This window comes from Protobothrops mucrosquamatus, unplaced genomic scaffold, assembly GCF_001527695.2.
Source record: "Protobothrops mucrosquamatus isolate PMUCROS unplaced genomic scaffold, P.Mucros_1.0 scaffold_242, whole genome shotgun sequence".
Lineage (NCBI taxonomy): Eukaryota > Metazoa > Chordata > Lepidosauria > Squamata > Viperidae > Protobothrops > Protobothrops mucrosquamatus.
This window is the reverse complement of record NW_015386318.1, coordinates 36,518-63,524: the sequence shown is the minus strand read 5'-3', so window position 1 is coordinate 63,524 and position 27,007 is coordinate 36,518. Positions and strand designations below refer to the sequence as shown.

Sequence of the window (27,007 nt, the reverse complement as noted above, 5' to 3'; positions counted from 1 at the left end):
TTTTCAAGAAGTGCTTTGAATGATGCAGCTCAAAGACGTCTTTAAACGCTTTAAAGAATTTTAAAGTAAGTGTTCTCTCATTTTTAGCATGAACTTTGGGGAAGAAATATTTTGGAAAAAAAATAATCATTGCCTCCGTGATAACAGAACAAAAATGGGCATTTTACAAATACAATTTTAATTAAAAAAAAATTTTTTTAAAAAAAAAAGGCAATATTCTAAATCGGTGTTTTTATTTTTTTATTCTAGTTGGAAGAGCTGATCATGTAGTAGCTTTTTTTTAAAGAAAAATATTTTAAACATGAAACTTTTAATTTAAAGAATTAATTAAAAGAAGCTACTTCTGCTGACTGCTGGCTGCCAGCAATTCGGCAGTCTGATCCTGACCAGCATAAGGTCGACTCAGCCTTCCATCCTTCCGAGGTCGGTAAAATGACCCAGAATGTTGGAGACAAATATGCTGACTCCGTAAACCGCTTAGAGCAGTGGTTCTCAACCTGTGGGTCGGGACCCCATTTGGGGTCGATCGACCATTTCATGGGGGTCGCCAAGCAAGGCTGTCCGCCATTTTTTTTGTCCGCCATTTTTTTTCCCTTTTCCGGCGGATGCCTTACCTCCCTTGGGCTGGGCCAGTTGGTGGTTGGCCTGCTCCGTCTCTGCCGCTTGCTAGCTACGCCTCGGCTGGCGCAAGGGGCGGAACCACGCATGTGCGGCGCTCCTGGGCAGGGAAAGTCCTTGACTTATGACCGGTTTAGTCCTCGACTTATGACCGGTTTAGTCCTCGACTTACGACCGGGTTTAGTCCTCGACTTACGACCGGGTTTAGTCCTCGACTTACGACCGGGTGGGGTCGCGGCATTAAAAAGGTTGAGAACCACTGGCTTAGAGGGGGCTCTCAAGCACTGTGAAGCGGTATATAAGTCTAAGTGCTATTGCTATTTTTTCTTCTTCATTTCCCTCATATGCTCAGGTGCACTCACATTATCTTGGCTCTCGTGTGTATGAACTTCAAAAACAATCAGTCATTTCCACACGGAGTAACTTCGGCCATAACATTTGTCTAAATTATAAGAGCTGTTTAATTCCCAGAACCTCTGGTTAGAGGGATTTAGAACATTGTACCTCCCAAATTGAGATCACAATGGAGAAATGTCTACCTCCAAAAATCCATTTACACTCAGAAACCTGGGCATAAATCTACTGCCAATGGTAACTGGTAGTAGACCCCAAAACAGGCCATTCATAGGTTGATTTTGGATCCTTTTGGATTTTGGATACATGCTAGTTTCCCCCCCCCCCCAATTATGCCATAGCCCCCTTCCTTTGGTAAGTAAAGTTGCAGGAATTGGATATATCTAGTTTAATGAAGAGAAGGATTAGGAGTGACATAATGCAGTGTTCCAACATCTCAGGGGCTGCCACAAAGAAGAGGGAGTCAAGCTATTCTCCAAAGCAGGACAAGAAGAAATGGATGGAAACTAACCAAGGAGAGAAGCAACATTAGAAATTTCCTGACAGAACAATTAGAACAACCTGACTCCAGAACTTGTGAATGCTCCAACACTGGAGGTTTTTAAGAAGAGACTGGACAGCCATTTGTCTGAAACGGTATAGGGTTTCCTGCCTGAGCAGGGTGTTGGACTAGATGACTTCCAAGGTCCCTTCCGACTCAATTATTAAGTCAATATCAATTCTTAATGGTCACACTGTAGAATAATACAAGGAATTTCCACAGCCTGATATAATACAAAATACAGCAGATGTATGTTTATTAGAGAATTAGAAAAAGAGTTCAGAAAATAACGAAGCCAAATGGAAATGAAAAGGGCTAAAATTGGTGTATTGCAAGATCGTTATTGGCACTTTTGGGGCAATTTTTACATTTCTGGTTTGATAAAACATAATTTAAACTGCTTAAAAATAGTTTCTCTCTGTCAAAGAGATACTCATTCCTTCCCAAACATGGAGTAGCTTTTATTTTTTTAATGCTGTCGTCAGCTCGGGAACAACCTGGAAGCAAAACAAAACAAGCTTACTATCAGCCAAATAACAACAGGCAACAGATGTTTATCCAACTCTAATCAATGTAAAAGAGATGCTTATTTATCATCATTGGAAGCAACTAAACATTTGAATTCAGTTTTAAAAAAAATCATAGTAGCAAAACTTACAAGATGTGTAAACCTGGACTGCCAATCAACTAACATGCTGATATATTTCAGTTTCAGTTTTTCATTTTTTTGACCACAGGAAGCTATTTTAAACAAAGATTTTAACTTTTGAAAGCAGTCAACTGGGGGAAAAAACCCCCCACTATTTGTAGAAATTGGTGCCAAGGAATGGCTCCTGATGGTGGAACTGCCAAGGCCAAACTGCCAGGCAGCTAGGTGATTCCTTGTTGTCATCCAAAGAGCGTCGAAGGATGAGAACAGGTGGCATATTCCTTACCGGTTACACCTGAGCTCTTGTGCAAACTGCTTGTGTAAAATATCCATTACCTTTATCTTTCCAGACGCCGTAAGGAGGCCCTCGCTTGGAGAGATCCCAGCTGAACTCACCGTCTGATGAATATAGCCTCTCAATTATTTAAGAGAGCTACATTTCCATTAAGTGGAAATAATGTGGTCGTACAAAATTTATTAAGGAAATTGTCTACATCTTGTTTCTTCCGAATGTCACTTTGTCTCCAGCTTATTAAAAGGCCTGTGTTTACTGCCAAGCTGGCAGGCAATCACCAAGGAACAGCATTAAATTCAGACTGTCTTCTCTCCTTGTGGGGAGGGTCCGCAGGGCATAATGAGGGGGGGGGAGAAGCAAGATGGAGGCCACAATGGTAAACCCAAAGCTCCCGCAACTTTTTATGCGTGTTGCATGCCATCAGGCGGAGTGGCCATCACATCATTGTGGCTGCCATCTTGACAGTGCAACGCCTTGATGATGTTCCCTAGTTGGGTCATGAAATGTCTGAAAAAAAACGACCAACCTCAGAAACCACCAAGGATCCCACAATAACTTGCTATAAGAGCATATATAGGTAATCTCTTGCTTCCTTGCAGGCCAGTCTTTAAAAAGTCCTAATAATATCGATCAATGTTCTCTGGGTAAGAGTTTTTCCAAGTCTTCAACAACCATGTTTTATAGCAATCTCATCCAGCTTGGTCTCTTGCACTTGTATCGAGATACATCTTCATATTCTTGAAAAAGAATGCGGTCTACCGTGCACTAGATTATTGGGCTCGTCAGAAGTCAATTGTTGTATTTACACGTGTGCCTGCTATCAAAACTGGAGGTCAAAAATTGATAATCTTTGGTGGATGAAGCTTTCTATGGCTTGAAATATTGTCAGGAAATCCAGTGCTGTAGACCAGGGGTCTTCAAACTTGGCCCTTTGCTGACTTGTGGACTTCAACTCCCAGAATTCCTCAGCCAGCGTGCCTGGCTGAGGAATTCTGGGAGTTGAAGTCCACAAGTCATACAAGGGCCAAGTTTGAAGGCCCCTGCTGTAGACAGAGACAAGAACTTCCACGCCGAACAAGGAAGACTAAATGCCTCAAGTCAGGTTCAAAGTCTAATTCAACTTCCACCCTTACCGTCAAGAAGAGGAACATGCTCAAGTTGGTTCCTCTGCAAGCAAGACTCACCTTGAACAGGTCAGCTACTATGCCATAATCTGCAACTTGGAATATGGGCGCTTCAGGGTCTTTGTTGATAGCGACTATGGTCTGTAAGAGAACGAAATGGGGCGATTTAGAGAAAACGGGTTATTTACTGGGTAGTCTATAGACACTACAGTATTATGCATGGCTTTGCTGCTATTGGCAGAAATACAACAGCTGACCCAAAAGGAGTTCTCTTCCACTGTTCACAAAGCGGAAGTTCAAAAATTAAGTGAAGGGAAAACCTTTTTTCATGAATGCCTACGTAGGTGAACGTCAAAACGTTCTGGCTTGTGTGCTACTTTCTCTGAAACCCAGGAGGAGACCTATTATCCTTGAAGCAAGAATGTCTGCATTGTAGACTCATCTTGACTTTCACTTTTATCCTAGTGGGGGTATATTGCAAGCATCCAAAAATAAATAAATAAATCCAAATTGCTCAGCTTAATAGTAATGAATAAGATTTTTCTGGGGTGTTCCTAATGCCTGACTTATATTCATATCCCAAATTATAGTCTTAAGGAGCTAAAGCTTAGAAATTGATCACAATGAGTAACTCTACTCAGAAGTTGTAAAAATTGCAAACTCAGAGCTACAGATGATCTGCTGCTGGCAATTTTTGCCAAACTTTGCAACTTTAAGAGAGGTCTTCCAATTCCCAGAATTCCCCAGTTAGCCATGCTGGCTGGGGAATTTTGGGAATTGAAGTCTACCCCTCTTAAAGACGACAAGGTTGACAGACCACTATCATGGTCTATTTAGCCTAGCATTCATAAGATAAGGAAGGGAGGGGTCCACCCTCTACAAAACCCATTTTCTACTGTTGTAAGTGAAGTAAATAATACATTTTACTTGCAGAACGCTCTAGGGGATTCCCTACAAAATTCTTCATAATGGCTGATATTTCCTAGCGTGGGGGAAAAGCCACTGAAGAGACAGCTAATGTGATTACAGAGAGTTCTTTTCAAACCCTTTTAAATAAACATTATTTGTTTGAGTAAAGACAGTATCTTTTAATTTTTCTAAGCACAGAGGTAAGAGCACAGGTCAAATTGAAGTGAAATAGAAGTTTGGGTTCTAGAAAATCTGTGTTAAGAGTTTAAATAGCCATCTAAATAGAGATCATACTAACACAGTGGTTCTCAACCTGTGGGTCGACCATTTCATGGGGGTCGCCAAGCAAGGCTGTCCGCCATTTTTCCCCCCTTTTCTGGCCGGTGCCTTACCTCCCTTGGGCTGGGCCAGCTGGTGGTCGGCCTGCTCCGTCTCTGCCGCTTGCCAGCTATGCCTTGGCCGGCACAGGGGGCGGAACCACACATGCGCGGCGCTCCCGAGCAGGGAAAGTCCTCGACTTACGACCGGTTTAGTCCTCGACTTACAACTGGTTTAGTCCTCGACTTACGACCGGTTGGGGTCGCGGCATTAAAAAGGTTGAGAACCACTGCACTAACAGCATAGCACTGACAGCATAAAAACCGATAATAATTTGATCCAGTCTAGTCAATAATTTGAATTAATGAACTATAAGTTGAAGTCAACTTCTGAGCCCAAATCAATTTAAGTCAAGCTGATTTTTCTGTTCACTGCCGAAGACAGTAAAAATGAAAATGTTCTCCTATAACCGGAACGCTTTTGCAAAAATCTAAAATAAGAGGGGGTTGATAGAATCGCTTCATACACCTTGAAACGGCTTGACTTTATTGACACAAATCAATTTATCATTACTGATACAAGTGCCTCCATTTTGGAATGGAATTTACAACACCACATATCCTACACCTTTATTACCATATCTGGATCGCTTATTACTTTTACTGCGTGCAGCTTAATCTAAATCACACATCTCTATCAAACTGAAGCATTTACTATTTCAGCACTTACCTAACACTTAAAATGCTCGTTCCATTTTTACAATTTAATAAAATATATTGGTAGCTTTTAGCTAATATCACTTCGAGGAAATAGAGGATATGAATTTCGGATCTTTTTATTTGCCAATTTTAGAGCAGGATCAATTTTCAAGGAAACCCTGGTCCACTCAGAAGTGGATTTTATTCTGATCAGCGATGTTTAATCTCAGGTAAACGTAGGATTACGTTTAAATATTTCCGCATTTAGATTCCTGGGAACAGATGTCTTGCATTGGGAATAATCCACAAGTAAAATGCACTGGAATGTTACAGATAGTCCTCATTTTACGACCACAATCTCAAAATTTCTGTTGCTAGTCAAGACAGCTGTTAAGTCAGGGGTGTCAAACTGCTGGCCCACGGGCCGGACGTGTCATCCGGAAGCCGTGGCCACCCCATTGCCGGCAATGGCAAAACTGTCCCGATACGTTGCGCGACGTCACATGACATTGCGAGTGTGACATGTCTGTGTTAAGTGAATTTTGCCTCATTTTACAACCTTTCCTACCACAATTGTTAAGTGAATCACACTGCAGCTATTAAGTTAGTTAACACGGTTATTAAGTGAATCTGGCTTCCCCAATTTGCTTGTCAGAAGGTTGCAAAAAGAGATCACATGATCCCCAGGAAACTGTGACCGTCATAAGTACGAGTCAGTTGCCAAGCATCCCAATTTTGATCACGTGATCATGAGGATGCTGCAAAGGTCGTAACTATGAAAAAGGGTCCTAAGTCACATTTTTCAGTGCCGATGTAACTTTGAAGAGTAACTACTTGAACTGTTGTACTAAACCAGTGTTTCTCAACCTTGACAATTTTAAGGCATGTGGACTTCAACTCCCAGAATTCCACAGCCAGCATTGCTGGCTGTGGAATTCTGGGAGTTGAAGTCCACATGCCTTAAAATTGTCAAGGTTGAGAAACACTGTACTAAACAATCTCCTTCAAAGGTTGTTATATTAAAATGTGTCCTGAATGAGCAATAGTTTGCTACTTAAATATTGCTATTTAAACCAAACAGGAAATAACAGCATTCTCTTGCGCTAATTCGGGGCTCCTTAAAAGTATTTCTGCAAGAAAGTGTCTGTGGGGGGGGGAAGAATCTGATTCCTCATTATTTCAAAGAGAAAAAGGAGTGGGGAAAAAAGTATTTTCGATAAACACACCACTCCTTTATAGTTTTATACAGCCTCATATACTTTTATATAGCTTCAAGGGAAACGGGTGGGTGGGAGAGAATCACCTTTTGAAATTGCTGCCTAAAAAGGCAAGATTTTTTTTTAAAATAGTACATTTTTTCATTGGCACCACAAGTCCGGTTGGATCAGAAGCCAATACGCGTTAACATGGGTACTAACGAGTTAAGTTTTTAAAGCTTTTATCATTTTATAATAGGTTTCCATCTGAGTGAATAAACTGTGGAATATTCAAAGACGCTTTTTACTTTGCGCAATAGTAAATCCATAATTCAGATTGTACATCGTCATGCATGAATTCATGCCTCACAGTCTGAAATATATGAAAATGAAACGAGTCTATGGATTCTACTTTTATGTTCACATTAAAAACTCAAGTTTGTTTCTCACTAAAGGTTCCAGGTTTGGCAATCAAGGACTTAAAGGGATATAGGCTCTATTAATGTGCTTGCCTATGAACTGCTTGAACGTTATGTGAGTTATTTGTAACTATTTTCGGAATAGAATTCGTCTGGGCTCCTTTAGATTTTGCGTTGTCAGTAACAACTACGACAAAAACCCATTTTGAAAGCAGAAATTATCAACTCCTCGTAGCAACACACAGAAATCTTGTACTGTACCTTGCTGTCTTTCATTCCAGCTAGATGCTGAATGGCTCCAGATATTCCTACAGCGATATATAATTCCTGTGTGGGAAAAAAACACAATATTTTAAAAACATTTAAGCTTGTGGGAAAAAAAATCTGCAAAATACTGCAGAAGTATTATGTTGGCTATCTACCTCCAATTTCAGAGACAGCACTGGGAAGAAGCTAGGTTGCGTATCCACGTTTGTGATCCATATAGTACTTCTAGGGCAAGTTTTCTGAACAAATATGAACATCCTTAAAATGTGTGTCATTAGCGTAGATGCTAGAATCAATGACCTCAAAAAGGGGCATCGTTCAGCTGCGTATTTAGTAAAGTCATGAAACAACATAGCAACAAATTTATTTGCTGGAAGCTTTCAGCACAATCCTATAGTAAGAAACTGTGCTGATTACTTATTGCTTATTCCCTTGTGCGTGGGATTGCTTCCAAACAGGGTTTGCAAAGTGGCCTGTGCACCAGCTGTTCTGTGCCTAGAACAGCTGGTTTGGGGTGATTTGTTCCCGAATCAGAATACGTCTCTGATCTGGATACAAACCAAATCAGAACAGATTTTCCAGGCAGATGTAACAGGAGAGGGGAGGAAGAAATGGGAAAAGCTCAGGTTGCCATGCAGAAAATTGATTAAAAGCAATTTAGCTGTAATTTTTTTTCTTTTTTCAATACTGTGGGGTCCTTGGTGCTCTCTGAGCTGGGTGGTTTTTTATTACCCAACCAGGTAATAACATCAGTGCGATGAGTGGGTGGTTTGCCTCCTGCTTATATACACAGTGTGTCCTGCCAGTGTATGGAGAGTGTGATTTCCTCCTTGGTAGTTCCTTGATTTGGGTATTGCTTTCTGCTTCATTGTTTGTCTGGTGTTAATCTCTGCTTATCTGGGCGTAAACTGCTAGAGAGGATGTGTTCCGGTCTTTTTCTTTCTCTGTTCTGTTATTTTTGTCTCTTTTGAATGTGTGAAATGTGGTTTATTTCTAGGTCTCTATGCTAGGTAATTAATAGGGAGAAAACCCCAAATCACCCCTCTCACCTGCATTGGTTACTTAATTGGGTAATGAAACATCTGCAAACAAACAACGAAGTTCAGAAAGATGCCACAATTGTCTTCATCTTCGCAAACCCCACTCCCTTCTAGCCCTGAGGATGTTACCTGGCTGGGTCATGAGATGTTTGCAAAAAAAACCACCAAGCTCAGAGAGCACCAAGGACCCCACAGTCCTCCTCCTCCTCCTTTTCCCTGCAAACCCAACTTTCTTCTAGCTCTGAGGATGTTACCTAGTTTGGTAATGAAATGTCCACAAGAAAACCACCAAGCTCAGAGAGCACCAAGGACCCCACAGTTCAACCCTGAGCTACAAATATTAATAAAAGTTATGACATGACTGAAGTATGCTAGGGTTGGTGTCTCATTAAAGTACAAGGATTTCTCAGGCGAACCAGTTCGTAAAAAGTAGGGATTATGAAAAGTGAAATTCTTGAATCTCCCGGAAACTAGTCGACCCTGTGCACTACTGCGGACGGACCCCACAAGCGAACTCACGTCCCGGGACGTCAAAATTCCCGTTTTTTTTTTTTTGCTTTGTTCTCCTGGGAAACACACATCAATTGCTTTCAGCCAAATGCACTCTCATATGAATATTTTAGTACAATTTAATGTTTCTGCATCAATCCCCAAGGAGCAGAGCATCAATTTGAGAACTCTTGGACTTAAAAGCCGTTGTCAGATAATGCAGCCCGAACAAGGCTGTCAGTCTTAAAACTTATTCACAGGGTGGGGAAAGAGTCTAAAAAATTTTGTCCTGGATAACAGGACAAAACAATGCTTTGAAGTTGTACCTTGAAAGCTTTCAAAAGGCATAAACAATGTCTTAATCGAAACCAAATTCCCCCCCCCATTTTAATCAACAGTACCGGTTTACCGGGGGGGGGGTAGTCTGATGATTAAAAATAACCCGATACAGTGAGATTCACTGTACATTTTAAAAGTCAGGGCTCAGTGAAATAGAAGCAGCTTTGAAGCGATCTGCATCTCTGCGGAAATTTTAGTGCAAAATGCAAGTTATTAAGCGTGTGAAATTGCTCTCCACAATATCCGTTACTAACGCACAACTCAAAACACTGGTTTGAAAAACTCAACTTGGGTACAAAAACCTGGATGCAAAATAAGAAAATATGCAAAAGAAAAAAAAGAAAAAGTTGCATTAGAAAGAAGTCTTAATAACAATGTTAACTAATTTTTAAAGCAAACAATACATTTTAACCTAAATCCTGATTTTTTTAAAAGTCACCCAGCAGGAAAATCCAGATGGAAAGAAGAGAGACTGCATATCCTGTCCTCGCTGGCTGAACTCATTTTAAGTGCAACCCCTGGATATCCAAATGACCTGGAAGATACATCTAGAGTCTAGACCTCCAGAGAGCATTCAGGTGGGCATCAAAAGTGCAAACCAACTTCTAGTGGAGTTCAAACCAACATTAGAAAACATTTTCTCTCAGCAAAACGCCTTGGCATTCAACACAAGTAGAGCAGAAACATCCAACAACAGAGAACTGCTTCAGTGCTGACCAGCAATCTAACAATTGGGGTTTGCAAATAAACCCTTGACTCAAAGCTGGGTCAACATTCCAGCCAGCTGTGCAATTCTCTCTCTCTCTCTCTCTCTCTCTCTCTCTCTCTCTCTCTCTCTCTCTCTCTCTCTCTCTCTCACTCACTCTCTCTCTCTCTCACACACACACACACACATGTGACCCTCCTGGTTCAGTCTTCGCTGAGCTGAGGGCAAAGGAAATGGGGCAACGACATGCATCCTCAACTCTTTGCACTTCATAGGAATCAAAGAGTTGGAAGGACCCAGAGAGGCTTCCGGGTCTGTGTAGAAATCTAAAGAACAGGTAGTCCTTGACTTACAACCAGCCCAACGTTGTTAAGTGAATTTTGCCCCATTTTACAATCTTCCCGGCCACATTCGTTAACCAAACCACCGCAGATGTTAATTTAGTCACACGCTTGTTAAGTGGCTTCCCCCCCCTTCATTCTGCTTGTCAGAAGGTCGTAAAAGAGGACCGTGTGACCCCCGGGACACTGCAACCGTCGTAAATACGGGTCAGTTGCCAAGCACCTGATTTTGATCACGTAACTGCAGGGATGCTACAATGGTCGTAAGTGCGAAAAACGGTCCTAAGTTACTTTTTTTCAGTGTCGTTGAAAATGGTCCTAAGTTAATTTTTGCACTGTCGCTGTAACTTCCAACGGTCACTAAATGAACGGTTATAAGACGAGGTCTACTTGTAAAGCACCCGTGATGGATAATGGCTCTCCAGCTTCTGCTTGAAGACGTTCAGTGAAAGGGAGACCGTAACTCCCATCATCATTGGCTGCCCTGGTGACCTCTTATTCTTAGGGCTTTTCCCCCCCTGACCCTGGGAGATTCCTGTCCTCTCAGCTACCCTCCCTTCTTCCAAGAACCACAGAAAGCCGTTCTTGGCCGCCTTCTCCCTGATGGCCTGACCGGTCCTTGAAGCCATCACATTCCTCACAGGATCTCAAGGAGAAATAGGTCCTCTCCTGTCAATCTTGCTTCACAAGGCTCCGTTTCTAGTCCCTGACGTGGCATTTTATGCATCTTTTTTTTTTTAAAAAAAAACAGAGTTGCTTCCAAGAGCACTGAAGATGGGTCTATTGCAGTGGTTCTCAACCTTTTTAATGCCGCGACCCCAACCGGTCGTAAGTCGAGGACTAAACCGGTCGTAAGTCGAGGACTAAACCGGTCGTAAGTCGAGGACTACCCAACCGGTCGTAAGTCGAGGACTTTCCCTGCCCGGGAGCGCCGCACATGCGTGGCTCCGCCCCCTGCGCCGGCCGAGGCGTAGCTGGCAAGCGGCAGAGACGGAGCAGGCCGACCACCAGCTGGCCCAGCCCAAGGGAGGTAAGGCACCCACCGGAAAAGGGGGAAAAAATGGCGGACAAAAAAAATGGCAGACAAAAAAAATGGCGGACAGCCTTGTTTGGCGACCCCCGTGAAATGGCCGATCGACCCCAAATGGGGTCCCGACCCACAGGTTGAGAACCACTGGTCTATTGTTTCTCTGATAACCTGGTCACTCACCACTTCCATTTCCTATTAGGAGGAGTGACGCATTGACATCAGCAGCTGTGAGACACACACACACAAAGCACCCTTCAGGATGGTGTGGCTATGAATAAGGCCTTTCTCCTTCCATCGCCGCTGATTTTTTTCACCGGCTAATAGCCTGGAAGGGGAGCTAATCCACAGGTGACAGTTCCACAAACAAAACAGAGATCCATAAAGCAGTGCAATCCCGGTTCTCTGAGGATCACGATGCCAGCTCCAAGTTGTAAACTGAGGATCACTTATTTTCCTGGCGCNGTGTGGCTATGAATAAGGCCTTTCTCCTTCCATCGCCGCTGATTTTTTTCACCGGCTAATAGCCTGGAAGGGGAGCTAATCCACAGGTGACAGTTCCACAAACAAAACAGAGATCCATAAAGCAGTGCAATCCCGGTTCTCTGAGGATCACGATGCCAGCTCCAAGTTGTAAACTGAGGATCACTTATTTTCCTGGCGCCGAGTCAAGCCTTAAGCTTTACATCTATAATAAAAGCTTTTCAAAAAGAAGCATCCCTGTTGAATTGGATGTTTTTCTTTCACAAGTGTCTTCAAGTCAACAAACCAACCCGTGTTGTTTAGATCGGAATGTCCTGTTCCGAAGAATCGTCCCCCCAAGGGGCTGTTTCTCAACCTTGGCAACTTCAAGAGATGTGGACGTCAACGCTCAGAATTCCCCGGCCAGCCATGAATTCCCGGAGTTAAAAGTCCACCGCTTTGAAAATTGCCAAGGTTGGACGCCTTGAGAAACTAAGAAATGTGTGGACTTCAACTCCTATAATTTTCCCAGCCAGGGCGGATGGGTTTCAGCTTCCCAAATTCATGCATGCTGGCTGGGGAATTCCGGGAGTTGAAGTCCACACATCTTAAAAGATGAAAAACATTGATATAAACCAGGGGTAGTCAGCCTTGGCTCTTTTATGACTCGTGGACTTCAACTCCCAGAATTCCTGAGCCAGCTCAGCTGGCTCAGGAATTCTGGGAGTTGAAGCCCACGAGTCATAAAAGAGCCAAGGCTGACTACCCCTGATATAAACAGTCACAAACGCAGAGACACCCTGCTACAACCAGCAGGAACTCGGCCAGGTGACCTCAAGGGTGACACGTCAGGTCACCTGATCCATCAACAGGCACAGCTCCTCTCCAACAACAATTCAAATTAAGATCCACTTATCTTCAGGCAGCTGACAGTCGCAAATAGCCGTATGACGGAAACGCCACGACGTTTCTTTCCTCTTACAGACATCCCAACCCACTCCGTTTTCCAAAACTTACCGGTGCTACAATTTTGCCCGTCTGTCCAACTTGCATGTCGTTGGGGACAAAGCCGGCATCAACCGCCGCTCGGGAAGCACCGACTACAAGCAAGAAAGATTGTTTGATGTGAAGACAAAACATGCAGCGCTTGGTCCCCTTCCCTGAGGTTAAGATTCCTCGATTTGGCCAATTTCCACTTCTGGATCCCGCTGCTGTCCTGGATTGACAAGACTCATGTTCTAAAGGGCTTCCAAAGACCAGGCAAAGAATAGTTGTAGCGTAGACTTGAACTGTGGCACTCTCTAAACTTGGTTGTTTGCTTGCAAACCTTTCATGGCCCAACTAGGTCCCATCATCGGTATATGATGATCACCATCGCAAACAGATGTTATCTAGTTGGCTCATGAAACATCTGGAAGTAAACAACCAAGCTCAAAGAGCACCAAGGACTCCACACAGAAAGCAGCATCCAAACCAACTGTCAGTTAGCAATGGCCAACCTTGAACCGGCCTCTACACCTAGCAATCACCAACGTAACATGAATCCTGGTTTGTTTAAAGAAGCAAGACTAAAGCACTTTTTACCTGCAGCATGCAACTGATCCGCCAGGTCGTACAACAGCTTGAAGTTTTCGCCACTCTTCAAGCCTCGCCCTTAAAAATAGGAAATTAAATCTGTTCAGTTAAAGTCCAGTGTCCAATAGATTCCTTTAGGGGTTTGTGAACTCTCACACTGGAGATTTTCAAAGGAAAAAAAAAAAAGGTGGGATGGCTATCTCTCAGGGATGCGAGAATGTTGGGTTCTTTGCATCAGACCGGGGGTAGGACTAGATGCTCTCTAAGTCCCTCTCAGCTCTTCCATTCTACACTCCGAGTTCTTCTGCCCGATTTCATTTCTCCATGCACCCCAGCCAAGGAACAAGAAGAATTTGCATGGCGTTTGCTGTGGTTATTTTCACAGGTAAGTGTCGCTTCTGGATTAACGGCTTATTTCCTTATCCCCGCTCAACAAAATCCACAGGGTCGAAACGGGACTTAAATCTTGGCAGACCGTCCTCCCTTTGGCTAGAATTTTCTAGCAGGAAAGCAGGGCAACATCTCACTGCTTGCTTTGAAGGTGGAGATACTGAGTGAAATACAGCCTTACAGTATTTGCTACCCACTGTGACCAATGAAAAGCAGATCAGTTTTGGAATTAAGACTTTTATTAGAGCTCTTCACCAATGGTTAAGTCAAAGGTTGGTGTTTATGGTGATTAATGTCACCTCCAACTTGGTAAACTGCAACTCCCTTTATTCTGTCTCTGGCTGAAAGCTCCTAAGCCAGAGTTTTGGCAGGATGCCCCGTTTTTTAAATGCGGGTAGTCCTCGGCTTAAGACCACAATTGAGCCCAAAATTTAGGATGCTAAGCGAGACAGCTGTTCAGGGAATTTTGCCCCATTTTGAGATCTTTCCTGCCACAATTGTTAAAGGAAACGCTGCGGTCGTTAAGTTAGAAACACGATCGTTAATTGAATCTGGTTTCCCCCTTGACTTGGCTTGTCAGAAGGTCACAAAAGGGGATCACACGACTGCCAGGACACAGCAACCATCGTAAATATGAGTCAGTTGCCAAGCATCTGAATTTTGACTAATAATAATAATAATAATAATAATAATAATAATAATAATAATAATAATAATAATAATAATAATAAAGTTGGAAGGGACCTTGGAGGTCATCTAGTCCAACCCCCTGCTCAGGCAGGAAACCCTATACCATTTCAGACAAATGGCTGTCCAGTCTCTTCTTAAAAACTTCCATATTGGAGCATTCACTGCTTCTGGAGGCAGGTGGTTCCACTGGTTAATTGTTCTCACTGTCAGGAAGTTTCTCCTTAGTTCTAGGTTGCTTCTCTCCTTGATTAGTTTCCATCCGTTGCTTCTTGTCCTGCCTTCAGGCGCTTTGGAGAATAGCTTGACTCCCTCTTCTTTGGGGCAGCCCCTGAGATACTGGAACACGGCTAACATGTCCCCCCTCGTCCTTCTCTTCGTTAAACTAGACATACCCAATTCCAGCAGCTGTTCCTTATATGCTTTAGCCTCCAGTCCTCTAATCATCTTTGTTGCTCTTCTCTGCACTCTTTCTAGTCTCAGCATCTTTTTTACATCGTGGTGACCAAAACTGGATGCAGTATTCCAAGTGTGGCCTTACCAAGGCATTGTAAAGTGGTATTAACACTTCAAGTGATCTTGATTCTATCCCTCTGTTAATGCAGCCCAGCACTGTGTTGGTCTTTTTGGCAGCTGCAGCACACTGCTAGCTAATATTTAAGTGATTGTCCACTAGGACTCCGAGTGGACAATCACTTAGATATGAGCCAGCAGTGTGCTGACCAGGGGGATCCGGCAATGGTCATAAGTCACTTTTTTCAGGGCCTTTGTAAATTTGAATGGCCACTAAATGGCTGTAAGTCGAGAACTACCTGCATACAGACTCCCTTTTGAATCTGAATAAACTTTGATTAATCATTACTTACCGCCTGATACAACCACCTTTGCACTAGTAAGTTCTGGCCGGTCACTTTTGGTCAACTTCTGCTCAATCCATTCCGACTGGCCGACAGGTGCAGGGGCTGATACTGTTGATGTTAACAAGACACCTTAATTAATAACCAATTTAATTAAAAAGTAATCCTGATACTTAAGAGAGGCTGAATATGTCAGTATTTATTTTAATAGATGTTTTAACCCAACGGCATCCGAAGCAAAAGAAGGCCCCCCCAAAAACCCCACTCACTTTTTTCGACAGTGGCGCTGCCTCCGCTCACTGGGGCAGCCTCAAAGGAAGTCCCCCGGATGGAAAGCACCTTGATCTTCTCCTCGCACTTCACAGTGCACAGGGCGTTGCCTGACACAACACAACACAAAACCCAGGGGGGGGGAAAAGGTCAAATACAGCTGCACCCAGACCATGGCTTGTCTCTTGCTGGGATAAAACTACTTCAGATAGCGAAACTTAAAAGGTTTAGAAGCAGTCTCAAGAGATGGACATTTCCACTTTTCCAGGAGACACCTCTAGCGTAAGAATTCTTTCCTTCCCTCCTGAAGCTGAACGGCTCCACTGATTCGGGAGAATGAAACCGGGCAATTTTTGCAGGAGTCTGCAGTTGCGGTTTTGTATGAAAAAAGCACCTACTGTCTGAACACAGGGCCTGCAAGCCACAATCACAAAGCAGAATGCTTATGGAGAGGGGGGTGGAGGAGGAAGGAGAGGAGGAGAAAGGTGAAGAGCAGGGGGAGAGGAGAAAGAGGAGGGAGAGGGAGAGGGGGAGGGAGGGAGGAGGAGAAAGGTGAAGAGCAGGGGGAGAGGAGAAAGAGGAGGGAGACGGGGAGGGAGGGAGGAGGAGAAAGAGGAGAAAGGTGAGGAGGAGGAAGGAGAGGAGAAAGGTGAAGAGCAGGGGGAGAAGAGAAAGAGGAGGCAGAGGGAAAGAGGAGGAGAAGGAGGAAGGGGAAGAGGGGAAGAGGAGGAAGAGGGAGAGGGAGGGAGGAGGAGGAGAAAGAGGAGNGAAGAAAGAGGGAGAGGGAGGGAGGAGGAGGAGGAAGAGGAGAAAGGTGAGGAGGAGGAGAAGAAAGAGGGAGAGGGAGGGAGGAGGAGGAGGAAGAGGAGAAAGGTGAGGAGGAGGAGGAGGGAGACGAGGAAAGAGGGAGGGAGGAAGGAGAGGAGAAAGGTGAAGAGCAGGGGGAGAGGAGGGGGAGGGAGGGAGGAGGAGGAGGAGGAGGAAGGAGAGGAGGAAAGGAGGAAGGAGGAAGAGAGCATAACAATTTTTCAAAGGGAAATTATGAGACCGTCATTCAAGCCTCTCCATGCAATCCATCCCTCTCCAAGGCAAGACAGCACTGACCAAAGGAAAAAGGGAGTCTGCCATGACAAATTTAAAACGACATAAAAGCTCATGTTTCCATGTCCAAATTGCATTAGGGGGATCAGATAAACGTAATGAGGCTAGACAAGTATTTGGGCTGCACAATAATTAGGGGAAGTCAATTAAATATTACAAATAATTGTATCAATGTCCTCCTAACCAAGAAAAATAACCCTACGGACTGCTGAAATCCGAACTAATGCCACCCCCGTGAAAGAAAGGGGATCAAGCCGGATGGCTGAGGGTTGGCAAAATCTGATCAGAAGTGCATTAACAAGAATGCAAGGCAGATTTGGTTAATTAAGAAGCTCTCTCTGGTTGCCCAGAACACCCAGCAACAATCCTAGAGGGCTGGGAAGGATCCCATTAGCTGTGTCGGAAAAATCGTTTTTGTTTCCACAGATCCTACAGTTCCCTTTTTTTGAACTTCGGTGCATGTGTGTGTGTGTGTGTCACAGGTAGACCAGAATAGGCCTGCAAATCTCACCTGCATAAATAGTCCTCACAAAAGTATCGGCGGACTTGATTTCAGTGACATCTGAGATAGGAGCAACATCCAACTTAGCTGCCACTCTGGGAAGGAGATTCTAAACATTAAAAATACACCGACAGTCACAACTCGGCAACCTCCAGACAAAACTAAGCAGCGGTTCAGAATTCTACCCGGAAAATTAAAGATACATTTAAAGAAGCATATTTAGGGCTTCGGTGTGACACAAACTCCATTAAAATGAGGCAAGGTTGATGGATTGAAAGCATATGCAATATTTTGGGAGGGCCATCCGGCCCTCTCAATTCCTGGCAAATAGATGGGGAAGAAATGGAGGTAGTGACAGATTTTATCTTCCTGGGCTCCAAGATCACCGCAGATGGGGACTGCAGCCAAGAAATCTTTCCTGGGGAGGAAAGCTATGGCAAATCTAGACAGCATACTAAAACTCAGAGACATCACCCTGCCAACAAAAGTGTGTATAGTCAAGGCCATGGTTTTCCCAGTTGCAATATATGGATGTGAAAGTTGGACCATAAGAAAGGCTGAGTGACAAAGAATGGAGGCCTTTGAACTCTGGTGCTGGAGAAGGCTCCTGAGAGTCCCCTGGACTGCAATGCGATCCAACCGGTCAGTCCTAGAGGAGATCAACCCCGAGGAGGAGATCAACCCCTGCTCTTTAGAAGGCCAGATCCTGAAGTTGAAACTCAGGTACTTTGGCCACCTAATGAGAAGGAAGGACTCACTGGAGAAGAGCCTGATGCTGGGAAAGATGGAGGGCAAGAGAAGAAGGGGACAACAGAGAATGAGGTGGCTGGATGGAGTCACTGAAGCAGGAGGCGTGAGCTTCAATGGACTCCAGAAGATGGTAGAGGACAGGAAGGCCTGGAGGAACGTTGTCCATGGGGTCGCGATGGGTCGGACACGACTTCGCAACTAACAACAACAATTTACAGGTCGTCCTTAACTTACTGCTGCTTGCTTAACAACCATTTAAAACTATAAAGGACCCTCTGAAATTTATTTACAACCTAGTTCCAAAGTTATGATGATGACAAGCAAAGTCAACAGGGGAAGTCAGATTTGTTTAATGACTGCGTGATTCACTTAACAACTGTGGCAAGAAAGGTCATAAGATGAGGGAAAATGCAACCACTATCTTGCTTAGAAACAGAGCTTATGGTTGTTAAGTCGAAGACTATGTGTATTTCAGGTTTCGGCAACAATATACCCCACACCAAACAGCCGCTGAGTTTGCTCAAAGGTTGTAAAATCAGGCCTGGTCACCCAATGACCTGCTTTACGACAGTTTATGGGCTACAACCAAAATTGCCAGAACTTAATTACAGTCATAAAGTTGAGGACTACCTGTATGTAGTGGTTCAGGGGTCTTGAAACTTGGCCCTTTTATGACTTGTGGACTTCAACTCTCAGAATTCCTCAGCCAGGCACCCGTGCCTGGCTGAGGAATTCTGGGAGTTGAAGTCCACAAGTCATAAAAGGGCCAAGTTTCAAGACCCCTGCAGTGGTTCAATGTCTTTAGAGCAGGGCTTTTCAACCAGTGGTATGGGTACCACCTGTGGTACATTGGCACCTGGCAGGTGGTACGCGGCCATCCTAGAAAAGGGGGAGTGGGAGGGGAATGAGCTGAACCGGTGGCAGCACCACAGAAGCCTGAGCGAGAGATGGCTGGAGCTGCAGGGCTATCAGGGCTCAGTGGAAGCACCAGGATCAGCGCCAGGCTCCAGCTGGAGCTCGGTGCTGATCCTGGTGCTTCTGCTGAGCCCAGAAGAAGCGCCAGGATCAGCTGGAATGTTGCAGCCTCTCCAGGGTCTTGTGATTTACATTCAGATGCTTGGCAACTGATTCATATTTATGACGGTCACAGTGTCCCAGGGTCATGTGAAGTGACCAAAACCTGCTGCAACCACCCAGCAGACGGGGGGAATAAAAACCAAACACCCCCCTACCCCACCCCCACTGCCAATCCTCAACAGAAATGCTCATAACAATGGAAACCTCGGACAGGAGGAAGAGCGCCGCCGGGCGGGCAGGCAGGTGTCTTGCTCGGCTGTGGCGTGGGGGGCACTTTTTTCAGTGCCATTGTAACTTTGAACAGTCACTAAGCGAACTGTTGTAAGTCGAGGACTACCTGTACTTTATCACATTTTTCCTTTTTTGGGGGGGGGGTCATCAAGTTTTTGACACTTTGCTAGGTGACTAGTGGTACTTGGATATTGCCATATCCTAAAAGTGGTACAATGGGTGAGAAGGTTGAAAAGCCCTGCTTTAGAGGAACGGATTCCTGGATAATTTAAAAGATGCTCACCTTCCCAAAGGCAGATGCTCCGGCACAGATGTGCGTGTAACTGAACTGTTTCTGAGTTTCCAAAATCAGCGGTGTCAGCTCCTCTGCAGAAAAAAAATATAATGGCCGGAGCAATGTTGTTTTTTTTCTTCTTTGGGGAGGGAGGGGGGAGAAGACAGATTGCAAAGAATCTTAATGCAAAATTCGCCTGGAAAAAAAAAAAAAGACTCACCAGCCAGAAGTCCTTTATATGCATCGTGTTGGGCAAAAAGCACCTTGGAAACTCCAGGTATTTTGCTCAGCTCTTGTGCCACCTGTGAGAAGTAAGACTATGACGTCAGTCATCCCCAATTCCCAGAATTCGCAGCTGTCTCCAACATCTGGAATGTTAGATTACTATTTGTACAGTGTTTGATTATTATTTGTATTGTAGTATTTGTGTGGACTTCAAGTCTCAGAGTTTTCCAGCCAGTCGGCCGGGCCAGCTAGGGAATTCTGGGAACTGAAGTCCATACATCTCAAGAATTGCCAAGGTCCAGGGCAGGGGTAGGCAATCTTGGCTCTTTTATGACTTGTGGACTTCAACTCCCAGAATTCCTGAGCCAGCCATGCTAGCCCAGGAATTCTGGGAATTGAAGTCCACAAGTCATGAAGGGGCCATAGCTCCCCCATGCTGGCTCAGGAATTCTGGGAGTTGAAGTCCACAAGTCAAGAAGGAGCCAAGGTTGCCTACCCCTAGTCTAGGTTGCCTTTTAGAGACTGAGTGCCCAAACTGCAACCCAAAACCCATTTATGCATCATCGAGTGCTGGGTGGGTGTGGCCCATTGGGTGGGTGTGGCCCATTGGGTGGGCGTGGCCCATTGGGTGGGCGTGGCTGCAGTGGTAACGGCAGACTGGGTGGGACTAAAAAGTTCAATCAATCAATTTCAACTTTGCAAGAACTTTTTTTTTCCCGCGAGAAAATGATGCTGGCGAAAAAATAATTACATGGGGGGATGCAGAACTGTAATTAAGAGCATTTTCTCAACTTTAAGACACGTGGACTTCAACTCCCAGAATTCCATGATGGCTAGGGAATTCTGGGAGTTGAAGTTCTCAAGGTTGAAAAACATTGAATTAGAGCTTGGATATTCTTAATTCTTTCAGTCCTACTCAGATATCTTAAGACAACTCCAACATTATTATTTTTTTAAATTTCTGTACTTAACTTTGAAAAAAACTCACATCAAAACTAATTAGCATTTACATCAGCAAGCTATCAACAACACCAACTCCCTGTGTCAGCCCCCCCTTTTTTTTTAACCTTTTCACAACTGGTCCCCGCTACTAAACAGGACACTTCACCCCCAAGTCGTTTTGCCGCAGTAATGGTGTTCAAAGTAATTGGTGTCAGGGTCTCATTGGCGTGCTCAGCAATTACTAGTGTACTCTGAAACCGGTGAAGTAACAAAATCTGGAAAAGAAGATAAAGAAGGGAGAGAGGAAAAAAAAGCAGTTTGATTAACACAAAAATATCTGAAATTCTGCACAGACAAATAAGATACGCTGCAGATTTTAGCATTCATTTATTGCTTTGTCTCATCAATAGCTGCAATTGTTTTGTAGACAGATGCTTGTATGCTCAGCATTTACAAGCTTAAAACAAGATCTACTGCTTTCTGCCAGAATCTATTTGTGAAGGCTTTTCCATACCCCAATATCTTTGGTATCTTTTACATCATTTCCATCATCCCAAATCAATCCACTGCAGGGTGATTACGGTTATGAACCATGGAAGGTTGCTGTAGCATAATCCACCATGCTAATAGTATGAGTTAATACATAAGTGTTTTCAACATCTCAATTTATATTGAGACTCTAGGTAGAGTACAAAGAAGAGCAACAAAGATGATCAGAGGACTGGAGGCTAAAACATATAAGGAACAGTTGCTGGAATTGGGTATGTTTAGTTTAATTGAAGAGAAAGACGAGGGGGGACATGATAGCAGTCTTCCAATATCTCAGGGGCTGCCCCAAAGAAGAGGGAGTCAAGCTATTCCCCAAAGCGCCTGAAGGCAGGACAAGAAGCAACGGATGGAAACTAATCAAGGAGAGAAGCAACCTAGAACTAAGGAGAAACTTCCTAACAGTGAGGACAATTAACCAGTGGAACAACCTGCCTCCAGAAGCGGTGAATGCTGCAACAATGGAAGTTTTTAAGAAGAGACTGGACATCCATTTGTCTGAAATGGTACAGGGTTTCCTGCCTGAGCAGGAGGTTGGACTAGATGACCTCCAAGATCCCTTCCAACTTTATTATTATTATTAAGGGGGGGAAACGCCAGGCCAAAATTCACCTAAGCATCGTCCATACCTAAAGGACAATCAGAATTTGTATCTCCTTGTTCCTAATCCATCACCTTAACCACGATGCCACAGTGCTTCTTAATCTATGAAATACCATGCCAAAAATAACTGGAGGATACGTAACAGTGGAGACAAGAATATTATTAAGATAGTCCTTGATTTACAACGGTGCATTTAGTGACTGTTCGAAGTTACAACAGCACTAAGGAATAACTTATGACCGTATTTCATATTTACGGCTGTTGCAGCATCGCCACGGACACAGGATCAAAATTCAGACTCTTGGCAACTGATTCATGTTTATGAGGTTGCGGTGTCCCAGAGTCACGTGATCCCCTTTTGTGATCTTCTGACAAGCAAAGTTGAAGGGGAAGCAAGATTCGCTTCACGACCGTGTTATTCACTTAACGACTGTGGCAAGAAAGGTCGTAAAACGGGGCAAAATTCAGTTAATTTCAATTAGCAACAGAAATTTTGAGCTCAATTGTGGTCATATGTCACATACACCTCTTAGTTTAAATCTTCAGTCTTCTCCGAATTAGCAAAGCCAAAGACATTCCCTGCTGTTTATTTCCCCGGTTAGAACCAATCCTCCAATTTATTAGATTTTTTTTTCCCTTTAAAGTTCACTGCAAATTCATGACTACTTTTTTTACAGTTGCTTCATTACAAGCTCAACATAAAAATGATTGCAGTAAGATCTCCAAGTTATGAAAGTGCTCTGGATGATGTGATCCGTGATTTAAGGCCGACTGGTAGGAAGAACAGCACCGATTCCTGCAGGGTGCTTCATGTTTCAACTTAAGGGTATTAAATCATCCAAACGTGTAAAAGGATTTTTAAATCATTTGAAGTGAATTACCAGGAAGAAATGACTTATTTCCAATGTACATCAAAAAGAACGTATTTTTGATTAGGCTCCATCCGTCATTTTCCAGAAAAAGTTACAAGGCCGCAGGGCACTGCCTGAAGAATGAATCTATGGCTTCGTGGCAAAATGCCCATATTTGCTTCAATTTATAGTCCTGTCACAAAGGGAAATATGCTGTAACTGCTGAAAGTTGGGATGCTTAAGTTTTCCAGCAGGACTAAGAGCTACTTGAAAAGTCAATCCAGGCTTTGCTGGAGAGGATGTGTTGTTTATTTATTAATAAACACCCAGGGTAGAATGCCACTTTTCTGGAGCCGTGCCTTCTCCTCAACTTAAGATCACAGTTGAACCCAAATTTTCTGTTGTTAAGTGAGACCTTTGTTGCCCCGATTTACAACCTTGCCTCAGTTGTTAGGTGAATCACTGTAGTTGATGAGTTAGTAACCTGGTTGTTAAGTGAATCTGGTTCCCTTGTTGACTTTGCTTGTCAGAAGGTCGCCAAAGGGGATCAACATGACCCCGGGGACGCTGCAACCGTCATAAATCTGAATCAGTTGCCAAGTGTCTGAATTTTAATCGCGTGACCGCAGGGACACTGCAACGCTTGTGTGAAAAAAAAAGTCACTTTTTTCAGTGCCGTTGTAACTTTGAATGATCCCTAAGTGAACGGCTGTAAGTCAAGAATTGCCAGTAGACATTTCCCCTTGAAGTGATTTTTCTACCTTTGTGTAAAGAGAGTTGGACCAGCTGCTTGCCACCTCTTTCCCTGAATACCTTCTGTATTGTTTGCCTTGGATTACCTTTATCTGGGCCACGCATTCATAGGAGCATTCTTGCTCCCATACACAGTATTCGTATTGTTGTCAGTCGTGCCAGGCTCTGTTTTTAAGATTTTTTTTAAAAGCGTGATTTTTGATATCTTTCCAAGTCCTTCCTTAAAAAGCAGAGCATATAAATACATTCAAAGTCTTCTTAAAAGGATGGTTTCTTCTCTTTCCTATTCCAACTTTCCTGTCTTTGAAAGTCGATCCACTTTTGACCTAGTACAGGGGTAGGCAACCTTGGCTCTTTTATGACTCGTGGACTTCAACTCCCAGAATTCCTGAATCAGCTGTCCACGAGTCATAAAAGAGCCAAGGTTGCCTACCCCTGACCTAGTAGGAACCCAGCCAGGAGGTGGGAAGATGGAGTCCTGTCCAGTGGTGGGAGGGATTCCAGTCAACCATTAACTGAGAAGCCCTCCAGAAAGCACAATTTTCTCGCTGCACAATTTTTTCTTGTACAAAATGTATAGTTTCCCCACCCAGGATGGCTTCACCAAGCAAAACTTCACCAACAGGCTCTGCTACCTCCTTCACTATTTCACCCTCCCTACCAAGAGTCTCTTTGATGTGGCTGGCATTCCCGCCTGGCCGGCTTTTGCACATGGGCACTGATGCAAACTGTGGGAGGGAACATCCACAGGCAGGGTTTTTAATGAAAGCTTGAGTGCCGTGTAATTCACCTCAGTGACACTTTGATGGCTACTTTGTTGGAAATGTATAAACACACAGTGGAAGCAAGATTGCTCTATTCAAATGTATAGAGCTAATTCCCGGGGAAGGGGAAGGGGGGGTGTCTTCAAGCTGGGGTTTTAAAAACTTTTCAAATTCCCCAAACTCCTGATCTAGTGAGAGAAAAATGAACTGTATTGAGGGAACTTTAGTTTTTTCCTGCTGTGTACCTGCCACGCAATCCTGCCAAGCCCAGTTTGAGAAATCTCGGTTTAAAAGTCCAGCAGATACACTCTGTAAGACCTATTCAAGCAGAGGATAAACATTTGAGGAGGGGAATGTTTGAATCTGAATTCCTACAATTGCAGGGCTGCTGTTCTTGACGCCCTACCAACTTTTTTCAACTTCTACAGCCCAACAGACAGCTTGTTGTCCTAGGTCTTAAGCTAACAGATGGTGCTCTCCAGTTTTGTAAATTTCATGCCTATCAGCAAAAAAAACCCCTCAGTTTCAAAAGGGGCCTCTAATTCAGAATCAAAGGTAAGTTGTCTCTCCCACTTCTAAGAACACCGACTCGGGAGGGTACACAACCAATTTCCGCAAACTGGCAACCTGCAGAAAGGCTACAATAATAATAATAAAGTTGGAAGGGACCTTGGAGGTCATCTAGTCCAACCCCCTGCTTAGGCAGGAAACCCTATACCATTTCAGACAAATAGCTGTCCAGTCTCTTCTTTAAAACTTCCAGTGTTGGAGCATTCACCACTTCTGGAGGCAGGTTGTTCCACTGGTTAATTGTTCTCACTGTCAGGAAGTTTCTCCTTAGTTCTAGGTTGCTTCTCTCCTTGATTAGTTTCCACCCATTGCTTCTTGTCCTGCCTTCAGGCGCCTTGAAGACCCAGCCAAGACCCAGTCAGGGCACCTCACTTCTGTCCTTTGCATGACAACATCACAACATTTCTGATGTCGTTGTCAATGACACCACGACAAAGCGAAGAGCTTTGGAGCTGAAGGGTTTTGCGGGCAGCTGTGGCTGGCATCTTCAGAGGCAGAGCAAGCTCCTTTGCGGACTATCGCATGAGCTGCGAAGACACCTGAAAACTGGGCCAGGGTCATTCAGCCCCATCCCTGCTCGATTGACACCCCTCCCCAGCCATGAAAGCCGGCCCAGAATAACCAGCATAAAGGTTGACATGCCAGGGACGGGCCAGGAACATTCCACAAGAGCCTTGAGTGGCAGGAAACACCACTCAAAATTTGTACGCCGTTCCACAACTGGATAGGGTATAGTTTAGCAAATGTATATAAGTGTACCAAATAAATAAAAATACATAAACGTAAATAATAAAGGGAAAAATCAATAGATGCGGTCACTAGGAGCCCAAAATAACCCAATGGAACATAATCCAACTATTGAAAGATAAATCAACAAATCAAAGCCATAAAATCCCCAATCTGGGTCCTCCAAAGGGCTGCAGTTCTTCAAAGAGGATTGAGGGGTGTTTTTTTGGGGGGGGAGATCCACGTCTGATTCTCAGGAAACCCCCTCCCCCCCCAGTATCGGAAGCCACCTGGGCAGATGTCTACGGAGATTGTCAAGTCATCCAGGTCCTGGTTGTCCCAAAGGTACTTTTTTCCAAGAGGCAACTGGACTGTCTTTGTTTTTCTTTGAAGACCTTTCACCTCTCATCCAAGAAGCTTCTTCAGTTCTGACTCAGTCTTCGGTCAGAGCGGAGGAAGCTTCTTGGATGAGAAGCGAAACCTCTTCAAAGGAAAAACCAAGAAAGTCCAGTTGCCTCTTGAAAAAAAAAGCACTTTTGGGACACCTGGGCACATGCCCCCCCCCAAAAAGGGGGGGCCATGTGAAAGTGGCCCATTCCGTTCCCCCCCTTGGGTGCCCCCAAGACCCCTGACCTGGGCGCAGAGAGGGACCCCCTGCCTGACCCCACTTTAGGCAGCCAAGGGGCCAGAGGGGGCACCCACATTTTGCAAGGAGGAGGTCAAAAGGTTTGGGGAGGGGGGTTCCAGCTGAGAGGGGCGTGTCTGTGTTTGTTCCCGCCCCCAAAGCCCCCTTTTTAAATGACATTGCCAGCCACGTCCTACCCTGCAGGGACGGCAGAGGAGAGGGAGGGGCTTCAAGGTCCCCACCCCGCAGGAGCCCCTCCCACCCAGGGAAGCGTGGCCTTGATTCCCTCGCGTGACCTTTGCCCTTGGGGGTGCGGCCGGCCTACCCTGCAGGGCTGGCCGGCAGGAAGGCCGGGTCCCTGTCTGCAGCCGGTACTCACCGCTCTCCGCCCCAGGCGCTGCGCCCTGAGGAAGCCCCGGAGCGCGGTCATGGCGGCGACCCTCGACGGCGAGCCTTCTTCCTCCTCTTCCTCGGCCTCCGCCTCAGGCACCGCCCCCGCCCCCGCCTCCGTCTCCGCCCCGTCTCATCTCGCGAGAGTTCGGGGGAACGAGAGGCGGCTCCGCGTCCGCCATTGCAGTTTAGGAGCGGCGGCGCCGCTCATTGGCAGACGGGAGCCAATCAACGTAAGAGGCGGGAACGCCAATTTTTTTTTTTTTCGCCAAGTCGATCCGCCTTGAAATGAGCTACCAAGAGGCGTGGTGACTTTTGACGGGCCGACCAATCAGAGAATGGGGGCGGGGCAGGTTTTTCTAATTCATCTATTCCTTAGCGCCGCCTTGAAGGACGCAACGCTTGGACTTCATCTCCCATAAGCCCTTTCGCTGGGGGCTTCTGGGAGTTGTCCTATCTATAATCCCAACCAGTGTTTCCCAACTTTGGTACTTCTAAGATATCTG

At 44.7% G+C, this 27,007-nt stretch overlaps 1 protein-coding gene across 1 annotated transcript; it reads right to left on the bottom strand.

Moving 5' to 3' along the window:
• Window positions 1-1,741: 1,741 nt before the first annotated feature.
• Window positions 1,742-26,576, bottom strand: ETFA (electron transfer flavoprotein subunit alpha). The gene is made up of 12 exons (XM_015830206.1): window positions 26,491-26,576; window positions 20,799-20,948; window positions 19,727-19,808; window positions 19,516-19,598; window positions 17,184-17,283; window positions 15,571-15,681; window positions 15,311-15,412; window positions 13,377-13,445; window positions 12,810-12,892; window positions 7,383-7,448; window positions 3,642-3,722; window positions 1,742-2,010 (listed from the first exon to the last, which is right to left on the bottom strand). The coding sequence occupies exons 1-12, from the start codon at window positions 26,539-26,541 to the stop codon at window positions 1,975-1,977; spliced, it is 1,014 nt and encodes a 337-aa protein (XP_015685692.1). The 5' UTR covers window positions 26,542-26,576; the 3' UTR covers window positions 1,742-1,974.
• Window positions 26,577-27,007: the final 431 nt, after the last annotated feature.

Coding starts and splice junctions, on each gene's coding strand:
- ETFA (XM_015830206.1), bottom strand. CDS start 26,541: ATGACCGCGCTCCGGGGCTTCCTCAGGGCGCAGCGCCTGGGGCGGAGA. Junction 19,599..19,726: donor ATATAAAGGACTTCTGGCTG/GTGAGTCTTTTT, acceptor TTTTTTCTGCAG/AGGAGCTGACACCGCTGATT. Junction 2,011..3,641: donor TAGTAGCTGACCTGTTCAAG/GTGAGTCTTGCT, acceptor TTTTGCTTCCAG/GTTGTTCCCGAGCTGACGAC.